Source organism: Danio rerio, chromosome 14, assembly GCF_052040795.2.
Source record: "Danio rerio strain M-AB ecotype USA chromosome 14, GRCz13ab, whole genome shotgun sequence".
NCBI classification, from domain to species: Eukaryota; Metazoa; Chordata; class Actinopteri; order Cypriniformes; family Danionidae; genus Danio; species Danio rerio.
Genome location: NC_141034.1, coordinates 10,354,434 through 10,368,305, shown reverse-complemented (window position 1 = coordinate 10,368,305; position 13,872 = coordinate 10,354,434). Strand labels below are relative to the sequence as shown.

General features: G+C 33.9%; 1 protein-coding gene and 1 long non-coding RNA gene across 4 annotated transcripts in view; one reads left to right on the top strand and one right to left on the bottom strand.

Annotated features, from left to right (window-relative positions):
- LOC147840770 (uncharacterized) overlaps positions 1-13,872 on the bottom strand; it is an 821,899-nt gene that overhangs the window by 680,258 nt on the left and 127,769 nt on the right. The gene's annotated exons all lie outside the window — the stretch shown is intronic.
- il1rapl2 (interleukin 1 receptor accessory protein-like 2) overlaps positions 1-13,872 on the top strand; it is a 596,834-nt gene that overhangs the window by 573,906 nt on the left and 9,056 nt on the right. For 2 of the 3 annotated variants that reach the window (XM_087279997.1, NM_001142584.1), the window contains 1 exon segment: positions 1,668-1,838. In XM_087279997.1, coding sequence (XP_087136123.1) covers positions 1,668-1,838 — 171 coding nt within the window. 3 annotated transcript variants of the gene reach the window in all.

Here is a 13,872-nt window from a genome sequence, read left to right as displayed (position 1 = left end):
ATTTTAGATTAATTTTAAACCTATGCTTTGCATTGCTAACTATTTATATCAGTGAACCAAACCTAACAAATTTGTGAGGTGTAATTAGCTACAAAGCAACAAGTTACTGTAATTAAAATAGAAAGTAAAAGTAAAGTAATGGATTACAGTTAATTTATTTGTAAAGTAAATACAGTTATTTATAACATGCCTTAAATACTGTACATAAAGTGAAATGTTCTGTATAAGTCAGTTGAGAGAAGTAATTGTTGTTGTTTATTTATTTATTTATTTTTACTATTTTTTTGTTGTTGTTTTGTTATACAAATTTATTTTTCAGAATATTTCTGTTTCCACTAAGAATTGTTAAATTTTTCCATCAATCGCATATGCTTAAAAACCTATGTCAGTCAATCTAGGGCCATATACTTGCAAAATAAAAGAAAGTTTTGGAAACAAAAAAAAAACAAAAAAAAAACAAAACAAATTAGTTTTTTGCAAACAAAAAAACAAATAAATAAATGCAAATCTCCAATAATCGCAAAGAGAAAATAAATGAGAAATAAAAAAAATGTATTGTGCTAACAAAAATAAACAACTACAAAGGGAAAATTAATCTTTGAGAAATAAAAATGAAATTTGCTAACTAAAAAAAATACAAATAAAAATCAAGCAAAGCAAAAAACTAAAATATGTGCAATAAAAATAATTTCGATTGCATTATAATCATTATTATTTGAATAATTTTCATTTAGTGGTGTAGTCTAATTGACACATGGTTTGTTTGTAAATATAGTTTAAACCATAATGAAAATGAGTTTTTAATTTACTTACCTTCAGTCCAAAATGGTGATAACATTGTTTTTGTTCCTCAGCAGAACATAAATGAAGAAGAATACAACAAAAAATAATAATGATAGTTATAATAATTTATTCGCTTATTGTGAGTAAACAATTAGGAATTACAATGTGTATTTTATTTATTTATTTATTTATTTATTTATTTATTTATTTATTTATTTATTTATTTATTTATTTATTATTCATTTGTTTGTTTGTTTGTTTGTTTGTTTGTTTATGTTTTTGTTTATGTATTTATTTTTTATTTATATATTTATTTTATTGTTTGTTCATTTATGTATTTTTATATATTTATTTATTTACTCATGTATGTATTTTTATTATTTATTTATTTCCTTATTTAACTATTTGTTTGTTTGTTTGTTTGTTTGTTTACTTATATGTGCATTTATATTATTTATTTTTTTACTTATTTACATATATATATATATATATATATATATATATATATATATATATATATATATATATATATATATATATATATATATATATATATATATATATATATATATATAATTTTTTATAATATTTTTTTATATATTTTTTATAATAATTTTTATATATATTTTTTTTTTTTAATAATTTTTTTTTGTTTTTTGTTTTATTCTGGTCGACAAAGAAAAAAAAGTATTAAGTACATGAAGAAAAATTTTGAATTATCACTTAATAAAATTAATCAATTAAATAATAAATTTAACATATTTTTCCTTCAATGTAACTTTTGGCTTATGGAGTAACACAATTTATGTAATAATATAAGTTGACTAAAAGTATTTTTAATCAATAAAAGTTGATAATATGTGCAACTTATCTTTTTCTTTCAGGCAACAAGGAATATGACGCCTACCTCTCTTATACCAAAGTGGATTTGGATTCAGTGGAGCAGGAGATGAGCGAGGAGGAGCAGTTTGCTCTGGAGATTTTACCTGACGTTCTGGAGAAACACTATGGATATAAACTCTTCATTCCGCATCGCGACCTCATACCCAGCAGCAGTAAGAGCATCTTCCTGCCAGTTCACATCTTTTCATTTCATTGTTTTGAGTGCTCAGTGGTGATGATTTGTAAAGGGCCATTCACACAAAACACGATACGGCTGTTAAACCTGCCAGACTGCAGACAGCAGGGGAAATGCGAGATCTAGAAATGTGTTTTTCTTTCAGCTCAACTGCGTTTTTAGAATGTGGTGTCATGCAAGTTATGGCAAAAAGACACCAATATAGAGATTAAAAATGTCCATCCATCATGCATTAACATTGGAAAACAAAGTAAAAAAAAGCACAGTAAAATGGAAACACATTTGGGAGCCATTTATACAGAAGACATTTAGAAATCCGATAGATGGTCATATATAAGCAAATATATTAAAAAAAATTATAGTTAATATATCTAAATTTACATATTTTTAATTCCAATGGACATGGAGACGTAAATATACACTCACCGGCCACTTTATTAAGTGCAACTGCCCTGTTCAACTGCTCATTAACGCAAATTTCTGATCAGCCAATCACATGGCAGCAACTCAATGCATTTAGGCATGTAGACATGGTCAAGATGATCTGCTGCAGTTCAAACCGAGCATCAGAATGGGGAAGAAGGGTCATTTAAGAAACGTGGCATGGTTGTTGATGCCAGACGGGCTGATCTGAGTATTTCAGAAACTGCTGATCTACTGGGATTTTCATGCACAACCATCTCTAGGGTTTACAGACATCATACCATCTTCTGGGGGCTACCTCCAGAAGTAGAATGTGCCATCTCATAAAGCGTGAATCATCTCAGACTGGTTTCTTGAACATGACAATTCGCTGTACAGCATTCACTGACAGTTCACTGTACTCAAATGGCCTCCACAGTCACCAGATCTCAATCCAATAGAGCGCCTTTGGGATGTGGTGGGACGGGAGATTCACATCCTGCAGCAACTGCGTGATGCTATCATGTCTTCAGGATTCTGAAGTCAAAAGGGGGTCCAATCTGGTACTAATAAAGTGTACTTAATAAAGCAGTCAGTGAGTGTGTATAAAGTATACAGGGACTTGAAAATTTATTGTCCCCCTTACTGATTTCTTATTCTTTTTGTTCTTACTCTGTGCATGTGTCACACTTGAATGTCTCAGATCATCAAACTAATTTAAATAATAGTCAAAGATATCCCAATTAAATGCATCATGCAGTTTTTAAATGAAGATATTAAGAGAAAACTTAATCCAAAACTACATAGCGCTGTGTGAAAAAGTGTTTGCTTTTAAGACATTACTTAAATGGGACCTGTCTGACAAAGTGAAGTAGACCAAAAAATCCTCAAAAGCTAGACATCATGCTGAGGTCTAAAGAAATTTAAAAAGCAAATAAGATAGCCTTTATAAACTATATAACCTTTTCCAGACTGGTAGATTTCAATTATTTTCTTTCTCATTTGTTTTTGAATTTCTTTGGATCGCGATTTAATCGAATCTCTTGGTTTTGAGAATTTTTGGAAGAAATCGGGGATGGGCGTATGTGTGTTAGTATACAGTGACATTGGAAATGGTTTAAAAAAGTTCAAAGTTTCTATATGTGGATTGTTTTGTGGTTAAAAATTCGTGATTCGGGACAGAAGAAAAAATGCAAGATCTATAAGCATTTTTACAAGAACTTATTTTAGCTGTGGGCACCACATTTTATAAAAAAAAAACAAAAACTGTCATGTGTGAGATGTCCAGATGTCTTGCTATTACCAGAACAGTAATTTTTAAGCTCTACTTTTTGTAATAAGCAAAATTTTTCAAGTGTACAAGAATTCTTAGTCGAGTTTAAATTATTTAGATAGCTCTTTTTTAGATTTAACAGCGATGTAAGAAACCTCTGGATTATTCATTCATTCATTCATTTTCTTGCTGTGGGAGTGCTCTTTGTAACGTTATTATGTGACCAATGACCAAAACAGAACGTCCTCCTCAAGTCATATTGGAAACGTTATTAATTGACTAAAGGAGGAACATCTGGAAACGTTCTATTAATGTTAGAAAGGTTCTCTTTGTAACGTTATTTTGTGACCATAGAATGACCAAAACTGAACGTCCTCCTAAAGTCATACTGGGAACGTTATTTTATGACTAAAAGAGAACGTTTTAAGAACATCCCTAATGTTCTGTAAAGGTTCTGGACTTTCATTACCTTTAGGAAACTTTCAGGGAATGTTGCGCAAGGTTGCGAGAACGTCGCCTCCTACCTGGGTACCTACTGCGCCACTGCCTTGCCCTACCTCTGGATTAGATGAAACACATTGTTCAAACATGCAACCACAGAATGACCAAGAAGAATCTAGAAATATTCCAGAGAGATGTGCAATACATTAACATTATAGCATGTTCTTTTCATGGCTGCTGCTTAATTTGAATGGTCTGCATGAATTTCTGAGTATTTTATGCATTATTTAAAAGCATTTCAAGATACCCAGCAGTGCAGCGTCTGCTCTATTCAGCAATGTAAAGCATGTGTGGGCATATTAAAAACCAAAGATATCTCTGCATTGCTTCTTACAGATCTTGCCAGTTGCTTATTTAAGATGCAGAGAGTTTTTTTAAAGCATTAATGATCTCATCTGCCGCGGTTTCAGAACAGAAAAAATTAAAATAAAAAGCCCCTGAGCACTTCAAGTTTTGTTACTAAAGCCCTGGTCAGATCTCACGACTTAAGCCCCGGTAAGATTACACGAATTAGGCACAATTTCCTTGACGTATAGGACGGTTGCACGATTTGTAAATGACACATGGGCGTCGTGATACAAGATTCAATTGTTTCTTCTCGTGTAATGTGCCATAGTTCAGGACAACCGATACCATGTCTGCGACGCCTCACTACACCAAGTAGGAGCATGTACAGCAAGTCTAGCATGTTTAATTTAGCTACCATCTTCACGACGAGTTCCGTCACATGGATGACACTGTGCAATTGGAGCTCATCATTTCTCAGTTATATCAGTGGGTGCTGCTGTTAATGCACTTGTCAGGTAATCAAATAATAGGCTGCATGCATATTTATGGCTTACTTATGGGTAGGTCACGGGTGGATAAGATCCATCAATAGAAGTAAATGTCCCCCAACACACTCATAATCATTACTATGATATTTACTATGCGATATTTTTGCACGTGCTTGAGCGTGGAATAGGCCATAAGCACATATATATATATATATATATATATATATATATATATATATATATATATATATATATATATATATATAGTTGAAGTCAGAATTATTAGCCCCCTTTAGATTTTTTTTTCTTTTTTAAATATTTCCCAAATGATTTTTAACAGAGAAAGGAAATTTTCACAGTGTGTCTGATAATATTTTTTTCTTCTGGAGAAAGTCTTATTTGTTTTATTTTGGCAAGAATAAAAGCAGTTTTTAATTTTTTTAAAACCATTTTTGGGACAAAATTATTAGCCCCTATAAGCAATTTTTTTTCAACAGTCTACAGAACAAACCATTGATATTGAATAACTTGCCTAATTACCCTAACCTGGGTAATTAGTTAGTTAACCTAATTAACCTAGTTAAGCCTTTAAATGTCTCTTTAAGCTATATAGAAGTGTCTTGAAAAATATATAGTAAAATATTGACTGTCATCATGGCAAAGATAAAATAAATCAGTTATTAGAAATAAGTTTTTAGACTATTATGCTTAAAAATGTGCTGAAACAATCTTCTCTCCATTTACCAGAAATTGGGGGAAAAAATAAACGGGCGCTAATAATTTAGGGGGCTAATAATTCTGACATCAACTGTATGTATGTATATATATATATATATATATATATATATATATATATATATATATATATATATATATATATATATATATATATATATATATATATATATATAAATATAAATATATATATATATATATATATATATATGTATATATATATATATATATATATATATATATGTATATATATATATATATATATGTATATATATATATATATATATATATATATAAATATATGTTTATATATATATATATATATGTATATATATATATATATATATATATATATATATATATATATATATATATATATATATATATATATATATATATATATATATATATATATATATATATATATATATATATATATATTAGGCACCGGCACACCGTGGTTATGCCCCTGTAAAAAGGAATTATAAATTTGATCCTATCCTAATGAGTGCCCTTAAATAATGTAGCCTAGTTATTAGTTGTCTGCAAGCATCAGTGTTTATTGAGATTAGAATACGATTTAAAAAAAAAACAAAAAAAAATTGAAAATGAGATAAGAAAAATATTGTTATAGCAATGTGACTGCTTTGGGAAATAACACTCGTTGTAGATGTCACGCGATAACTGTTCATGAAGGAAAGTGTAGTCTGGCACATTTGCTACCCACGACAAGTCAAGATTTTATCAAGAAAAAATTGCATGATCTCACATAGTGACTTTTGTAACCGACAATATAAATTGTGTGATCTGACCGGGGCTTAAGATGAGTCCAAACTCAATAGTTGAGCAACAATACTGAAATACACTTGATATACTTTTATAAATTGCTTTTCTGCACTTTCTGGTCATCGGAAATCAAACCTATTTAAAAAGCCAATTCTCTTGAGTAACTGGAGTAAGGTGTATATTTTAGTTGTCGATGTGTTGCACATTTTACAAATACACATTTTGCTGCTTTAAAGGTGCAGTAGGTGATTGTCTTCAGAAACATTTTGTTGTTGTGCTGGTTGAAAGTCTCTTCACATTCCAATAGTGATGACTGAAGTAAATCATCTAATTGTGTTTATATGTATTTTTATATTCTGGATAAGACATAAAATAAAAAAAATTCATCCAATTAAAAATTGTCGGGCCGACAAATAATTCAATTACGACATATCTCAAACTGTCTGTCAACAAATTTAAATTTGAATTTCTGCGCAGCCTCTTCAAGCAGACAGATATGTCACTCGCGCGCACATGTAAAGCACGCATCTACAGCTGACAGAGAGACGTCATTCGCAAACTCTGCATCAACCTGAACTTCTTTCTAAAAGACCAACGTGGCCTTGTATGGATGAAATCAAAGACCATAAAGGCAGAATTAAAACATTTCTAAACCCCAAATCAATATCTGAATTACTTTTGCACGCTGGAGGGAAATGACGTTATGCAGTTCAAAACAATGATCTGAAGGGTGACACAACGGCTTAAGTATTTTTTTTTCGACAGTTATGCTTTATAACTAATTTAGCCACACAAAGCTGATGTAGACTGTGTTCTTGTTTATGAATGTGTTTATATGCACGGTAGTGTTATTCAGCCACTGAAAATGTCCGGCAAAAGTCTGGCTATTTTCAAGTTCATGGAGTACCTTTTACTGCATCAATAATATAGTTGGTTAAACAGACCTGAGCATTCGTTTAGTTGTTAAAGTGAAAAGGTGAGATGAAAACAAGCAATGTACGAGGATCAGCAAGCACAATTGAAAATGTAAAGTCACTCGTTATCTTGGTAACGTAAACACGTGTAATGTAAAAAGTGACAGGATATTTCTGTTAGTAGCTCTGCTTTTTTATCTAATTTTTATTTAGTTTAGTTTAGAAAACATAAGTAAATGTGTTCTTCCGCCTAACCAGCTTTACTGAGGTGAAGTTGGATTTATATTCACACATTTGTTCATTTTCAAAGTGACAGCCTGTGATACGTTCACGAGTCATGTGTGAGAATGTGTACGCGTTCACAAGTTCATGACTTAAGGAGGCGTAGCTTTAAACGGCAGGGGAGGCTCATAACATTTCTAAGCTATTATGCTAATGCTAGAATCCTGGTAGATCACCTACTGCACCTTTAACGTTTTAGTTGAATTTAAATGCATTTTTTCTAGTCATCTGAATCAATAAACCTGTTTACCTTATTAAAGTAGATTAAAACTGCATAAAAACATGTTGTTATTTTATCATTAAATTTTTTTTTACAATGCAAAACAAATTCTTGTAAGTATAATTCTTGCAAATATGGCCAGGGGTGTTCAGTTCATCTGGGTGGTCAAATTTATATTTAAATGATCTATAATTTTATTATTAAAAGTGTTGGGTAAGTTGTTTTAAAAAATATATATTTTAAATTACTGACTACTACTGGGAAATTGTAATCTGATTACATTACTGTTTACTTCATGTAAAAAGTAATCAGATTACTAATTACTTTACTTTGAAGTTACTTATAAAATACACCTTTTAAAAATACAACATAAACTGCAGCTCTTTCTGTAATTTAATATTCACTGAAAAAAACATTACAATGGGTTGATCACAGCAGCACTTTCATCATTTACTTGTTCCAAACCGGTTTGTCTTTTATTTTTTTAACACAAAAGAAGACATTTAGAAGAAAACTGGATACCTGTAACCACTGTCATCCATAGTATGCAAAAGCATTGCTGTGTTTGGGTGTTCAGTGTTTGTCTGAAGTAATTAGTCTACCGAAATGTGTATATTCCATACAAAGTATGAAGCTGATCGGTCAGTTCTTGTTACATGACTCGCGGTTTTCAACTAGGTGTGCCTGGGAAATTCAAGCATGCGCAATATGATCGATGTGTGTGTGAGCTACAGCTACACTTATCTTCACATTTAGAAGATACCTTCACTCCGGATCCTGCAGTTTAGGCTGAGTTTAGGGCACTTCTTGGTGATGAGTATTGTCGTAGAATACTTTCTATTCAAGTGCTTGAACAAGATGCTGGTCTTTAGAGACTGCAGTTCACAGTAATACTTTTGTTTTTATGCTTAATGAAATCAAAGTAATGTCTGTATTTCCACATAAAGGAGCCACCAGTCACATCAACAGCTATTTCAACTCGCAATATTTAACAATTAAAAAAAGGCATGCTCATTAACTGACGTTGCGGTGGAAAACGTGATTTAAAAGAAGCCTTTTTTCCTTCTAAAAACTATATTTGTAACGTAAGAAACACAATTGCATTGACTTTTGGAACTGTAATCAAATTACACACATTTAAAATGTAATTTGTTGCTTTACTGCATTCTCTAAAAATACAGTAACGCGTTATGGCTGATTTATACATCTGCGTCAAGCGCAAGCGTAGGCTACGGCGCAGCCTACGCGTGGATGCATAGCTCTCGCCGTGGCCGTCAGCCTCGCTCATGTGCACCTCTCAAAAAATGTAACTACAAGTTGCAATGATGCATATAGCGCAAGCTTTGTGATTGGTTGGCTTGGTAGAGCTGACGAGTGTGGGCGGAACTAAGAGCCGTGCAAGTCCGTTGAAGCGAGTGTTTACAAGTGTGGAGTCCTGTGAAGGAGCTCCAGATAAAAAGTTTTGTTTTGTGTTTACCTTGTGATTAAAGTTGTTGCACGCCCGCAGGTTCCTGCCTCAAAATGAGCGAGTTTAAACCACTTGTACATTAAGGAAGCGTTCAGAAAAAACAAAAGACCAGCAAAGAAACTCGACACTGAAGAACATAAGCACCTCACTGCCAGCTAGCGTTTCAGAAGTGTTATTGCAGAGCAACAGAAACAGTGCGCAGAAGTATGAATGCACAGCTATGTGCGTTGCATGCGCCGTGGGTCACGCCGATCACTTGACGCAGAAGTATAAACCAGGCTTTACTGTGGACCGCTTTACACCCAACTCTGGTTTATTAATATTATTTAAGAAACAGATCAGAGCAAACTATTTCTTAACTATTTAAAGGACAGACCTCCTCATACATCTTGTTTTTATGTTCTTTGGAGGCATCAAGCGTTGATTAGGGGATTTAGACCCCCCAAACCCCATGTATTTCGCATACTGTGTATAATCAATCACTTGCTAGTATGAAATGCATGGGCTTGATTGGAAAATTAAATGAACCTGCGGTTATGTGAGCAGTTGATTGCACGTCTGTGAACAAACTGCAGCTGACCTCGTCTAACTGACTTGCAGTCTTTGTTCGTTTGGCTTAATTTTGTAATTCAATTCAGCTTTATTTGTATAGCGCTTTTACAATGTAGATTGTGTCAAAGCAGCTTCACATAAATGGTCATAGTAACTGGATCAGGGTAGTTCAGTTTTTAGTGTTTAAGTTCAGTTCAGTTTAGCTCAGTTCATTGTGGTTTGAAATCATTACTGAGAGTCCAAACATTAAAGAGCAAATTCATCGATGAGTAGCTTTTCAGATCCTGAACCATGCAAGCCAGTGGCGACAGTGGAGAGGGAAAAAAAACTTCACCAATAGGAGAGTGAAGAAAAAAAAACCTTGAGAGAACCAGACTCAGTTCGGCACGACCATTTTAATTTCTCCGCTGGCCAAAAGTCTTGTGCAGAGCTGCAGTCTCAGCAGTGGAGGCAGGAAGCTGGCCTCAGCGAAGACTCGTCAGTGTAAAATGTATCTGAGTAAAAGTGTAGAAGCTATTGAAGAAACATAGTCGTGTAAAAGTGAAAGTTGTCAGTAAGTAAAAATAGCCTACCCGCAAAAAATATTTAAGTACTGTAATGAAGTATTATAAAGTAGTATTATTACATTTCAGCGACAATGGTATATACGTGACACTGAAGTATTGATCTACTGTCACTCTATATGGGTGGAGTAATATGCAAGGGTAAAAGGCTGTACGAAAGCAGATATTGCACAATATCTCATGGCTGTTAGCCAATCAGATTTGTATAAACACATCTTGTGCGAACGACATACGATCGTGTGACTTATGTGTCGCATGTGCACGACATACATATTGCGTACGCATGACATGTTTATTATGTGCACACACAAATATTTATTTTTCATTTTTTGCACATAACTTTAGGGGCTTCATTCAAACACACTCACTCTGAATAGGAAAAATATACAAAGGCTTCAGACAATGCTAACTATAATTCCAGTAAGCTATCAATGGGTTAAAATTTATGTAAATATAAAAAATAATAAGAAAAAAAACTATTCTGGTATAATACAGGGAAATCAATTTTCAGTTATTAAGCATTTATAGTAAGGAAGCTTATAGTGTTAACCAGATTACACATTTTTACTTGTATTTTTATTTGTAGCAGTTTTACATTTTTACCTTTAAAATGACACATTTTTACAGTTTGTTTGCGAGTTAGGTTGTCTTGAGCAGTGTTATGTGAATTTCCCTGCAGACATCGGTCATGAACAGCACTCACATCCCTTCAGAGCAGATTGTGACACTGCAGGCGTGACAGATGTTTTCCTGCGCTGAGAGAATCGGGAATATGAGGAAAGAAACAGAGACACAGCAATGCGGCACATATATATATATATATAGAGAGAGAGAGAGAGCTCATGTGCATGTTCTAAAGCGCAGGCTTTCACTTCAGTATCACCCCTGTTTCCTCAACATCTGGAGTCATTATTTGAGAAACAAAAATATATGCTGAGTTGTAGTAATGTATTCAAATATATTCATCAATATGGTATTTAAAATGGTTACCGTATAGAATTTTTAAGATTCGTTTTAATGGAAATGTCATATGATAAATAGTACATAAGGGGTCATTTATGCATCATTTCCTTACGCCTGACACTTTGCACTTCTATAAAGTTCTTTGGTTCTTTCTTAAGGTATAGGAAATTGTACTAATTGTGACCTTAACTTTAGATTGATTTTAGTGAATTATATTTATTTTTTATCATTCAGTACTTGGATACTGTAAGATTTGAGAAATGATAAAACACTTTATTTCAATCCGCTTGTTAAGTGTGACGTCACGCGGAGCGGCTTCCGGGTCCAAGCGCTCTATACAACTGAATGAGGAGACTCATGAAATGGTAATAATAAATGTTTACAAAGCGATTTAATACTTTCGAAAGTCACGATCGCAATATATATGTACATGCCTAATATCCAATGGCCAGAAAGTCATTCATTGTTTTATAAATTGTTAAAATTTTGGTATTTGTTACGCAGCAAGCCCAGAGATTGTTATGTACACTATGACTTTATGTAAAATTAACTTTAATGTGTGATAGGAATATAACTCGATCATAAACGAATGATTTCTCCACTCAAATGAATGGCGGCTTGGACCCGGAAACAGTATACATACGTCACAAACACGTCATCACTTAACAAGCGGATTGTATCTTTTTCTTGATTGTATTTATATAGACTATAGGGTTATGCATAAAAATACTCACAACACTTGCAAATACAGAAACGCACTGCATGTAGCACAGACAGCAACGACAATGTGTCAAGGACCACAAAAATTGTATAGATTGTTTATTGTGAAAGGAGAACTCATCATCCACTGTTTATCCGCGAACTTGAAGTGGAAAGAGTGAGCATTTTTAAATACCTAGGGGTCCACATCAGTGAGGACCTCCCCTGGACAATGAACACCACCCAGCTGGTCAAGAAAGCACAACAGCGGCTGTACTTCTTAAGGAAGCTAAGGAAACTCGGTCTGTCATCTAAGATCCTCAGCAACTTTTACAGCTGTGTGGTTGAGAGCATCCTGACCAACTGCATTACTGTATGGTATGGCAACGCTACTGTAAAGGACCACAAACGTCTGCAGAGAGTGGTGAGGACTGCAGAGAAGATCATCAGGGGCCTCATGTATCAACGCTGCGTACGCACAAAAACTTTGCGTACGCCAAGTTTCACGCTCAGAATCGCTCACGTTTGGATTTACTAACAATGAACTGAACGTGGGAATGTGCGCAGGTTCACGGCAGCTTTCTGGCAGGCGTACGCACATTTTTTGTGCGTGTCTGTTTTATTTCCATTGGCGACTCCTAGAGGCAGTTGTGTTAAATTGCTCTCTACAAAGTGTCTGATCCTTGCAATGGCAGCTGTATGAGACAGGTTCATATAGTAGGTATGTAAGATTTCCATACCATACAGTTGACCAGCTAAACATTAAAGCACAATTTGCAGCGGTCGCCTGTTTTCCCAATGTAATCTGAGCGATCTACTGCACGCACATTGCTATAAAGACACTATCTGAAGATGAATTTGCATGCGTGAATCAGAAACATTTCCATTCAATAAATGTGCAAATAAAATATGATGCACAAACTTATTGATGATTCCTACTTGTCTTTCTCGTGATAAATAGTTGGCAAAATCTGATATGTAGCGGGGAAAAAAAGAAGAAAGAGTTCGTCAGACGCTGGATTCGAGCCGGGTTCATGCTCGAACGTGTTAGTATTTGATCACATGCTTCTTATGAGGTGCACCACTGAGACTGCTAAAGGTACTGCAACAGTTTACAGATATAAACCACACTATTTCTTTTTTAAATGCACTCAGTGCGATGTTCAGACCCAACTGTGTTAACCGTATCAGCTAAACTCTCCCCACTCTATTTTTTTCTTTTGTTGTTAATTCCGGAGAACAAACTTGCAAATAACACCGCTTTTCTCCGGTCTACCTCCGAAAGCAGCACCTCCAATTCACATTCTGTTCAAAGTTTCTCTTTTTGCTTGATTTTGCCATTGCTTTTTCTTTGGGTTTTTCCATTAGCATAGTCATTAGCATATTCATACAGGGGAGGAGGCAGGGAGGAGTTTTGTGCTCGTGCATGTTGCGCTCAGTTTCACGTTCATTCAGATGTACAAAAGAATATGCGTGAGATTCGGCGTACGCAGTGTTTCATACATCTGAATTTTTTTCTGCGTACGCACATTTACAGCTTTGTGCGTACGCAATGTTTTAGTAAGATTTCCACGCAAGTCTTCGTACATGAGGCCCCAGGTCCCTACTGCATTCTCTGCAGACTATCTACCATCACAGAGTCCACAAGAGAACTGCCTCCATCCTGAAAGACCCCACTCACCCACAAGTCTCTTTTTCTGCCCAGTACAACACTACATTCTCCATCCCAGTTTGCACTATTTTTTGCACATAAGCCAATTGCACTAGGCACTTTTTGCATAATAAGCACAATTTAAGAACCACTGTACATTGTTTACATCTGTTTCATTACTCAAATCAGTTTTATATATTGTTTACTTTCACAGATATTTATATAT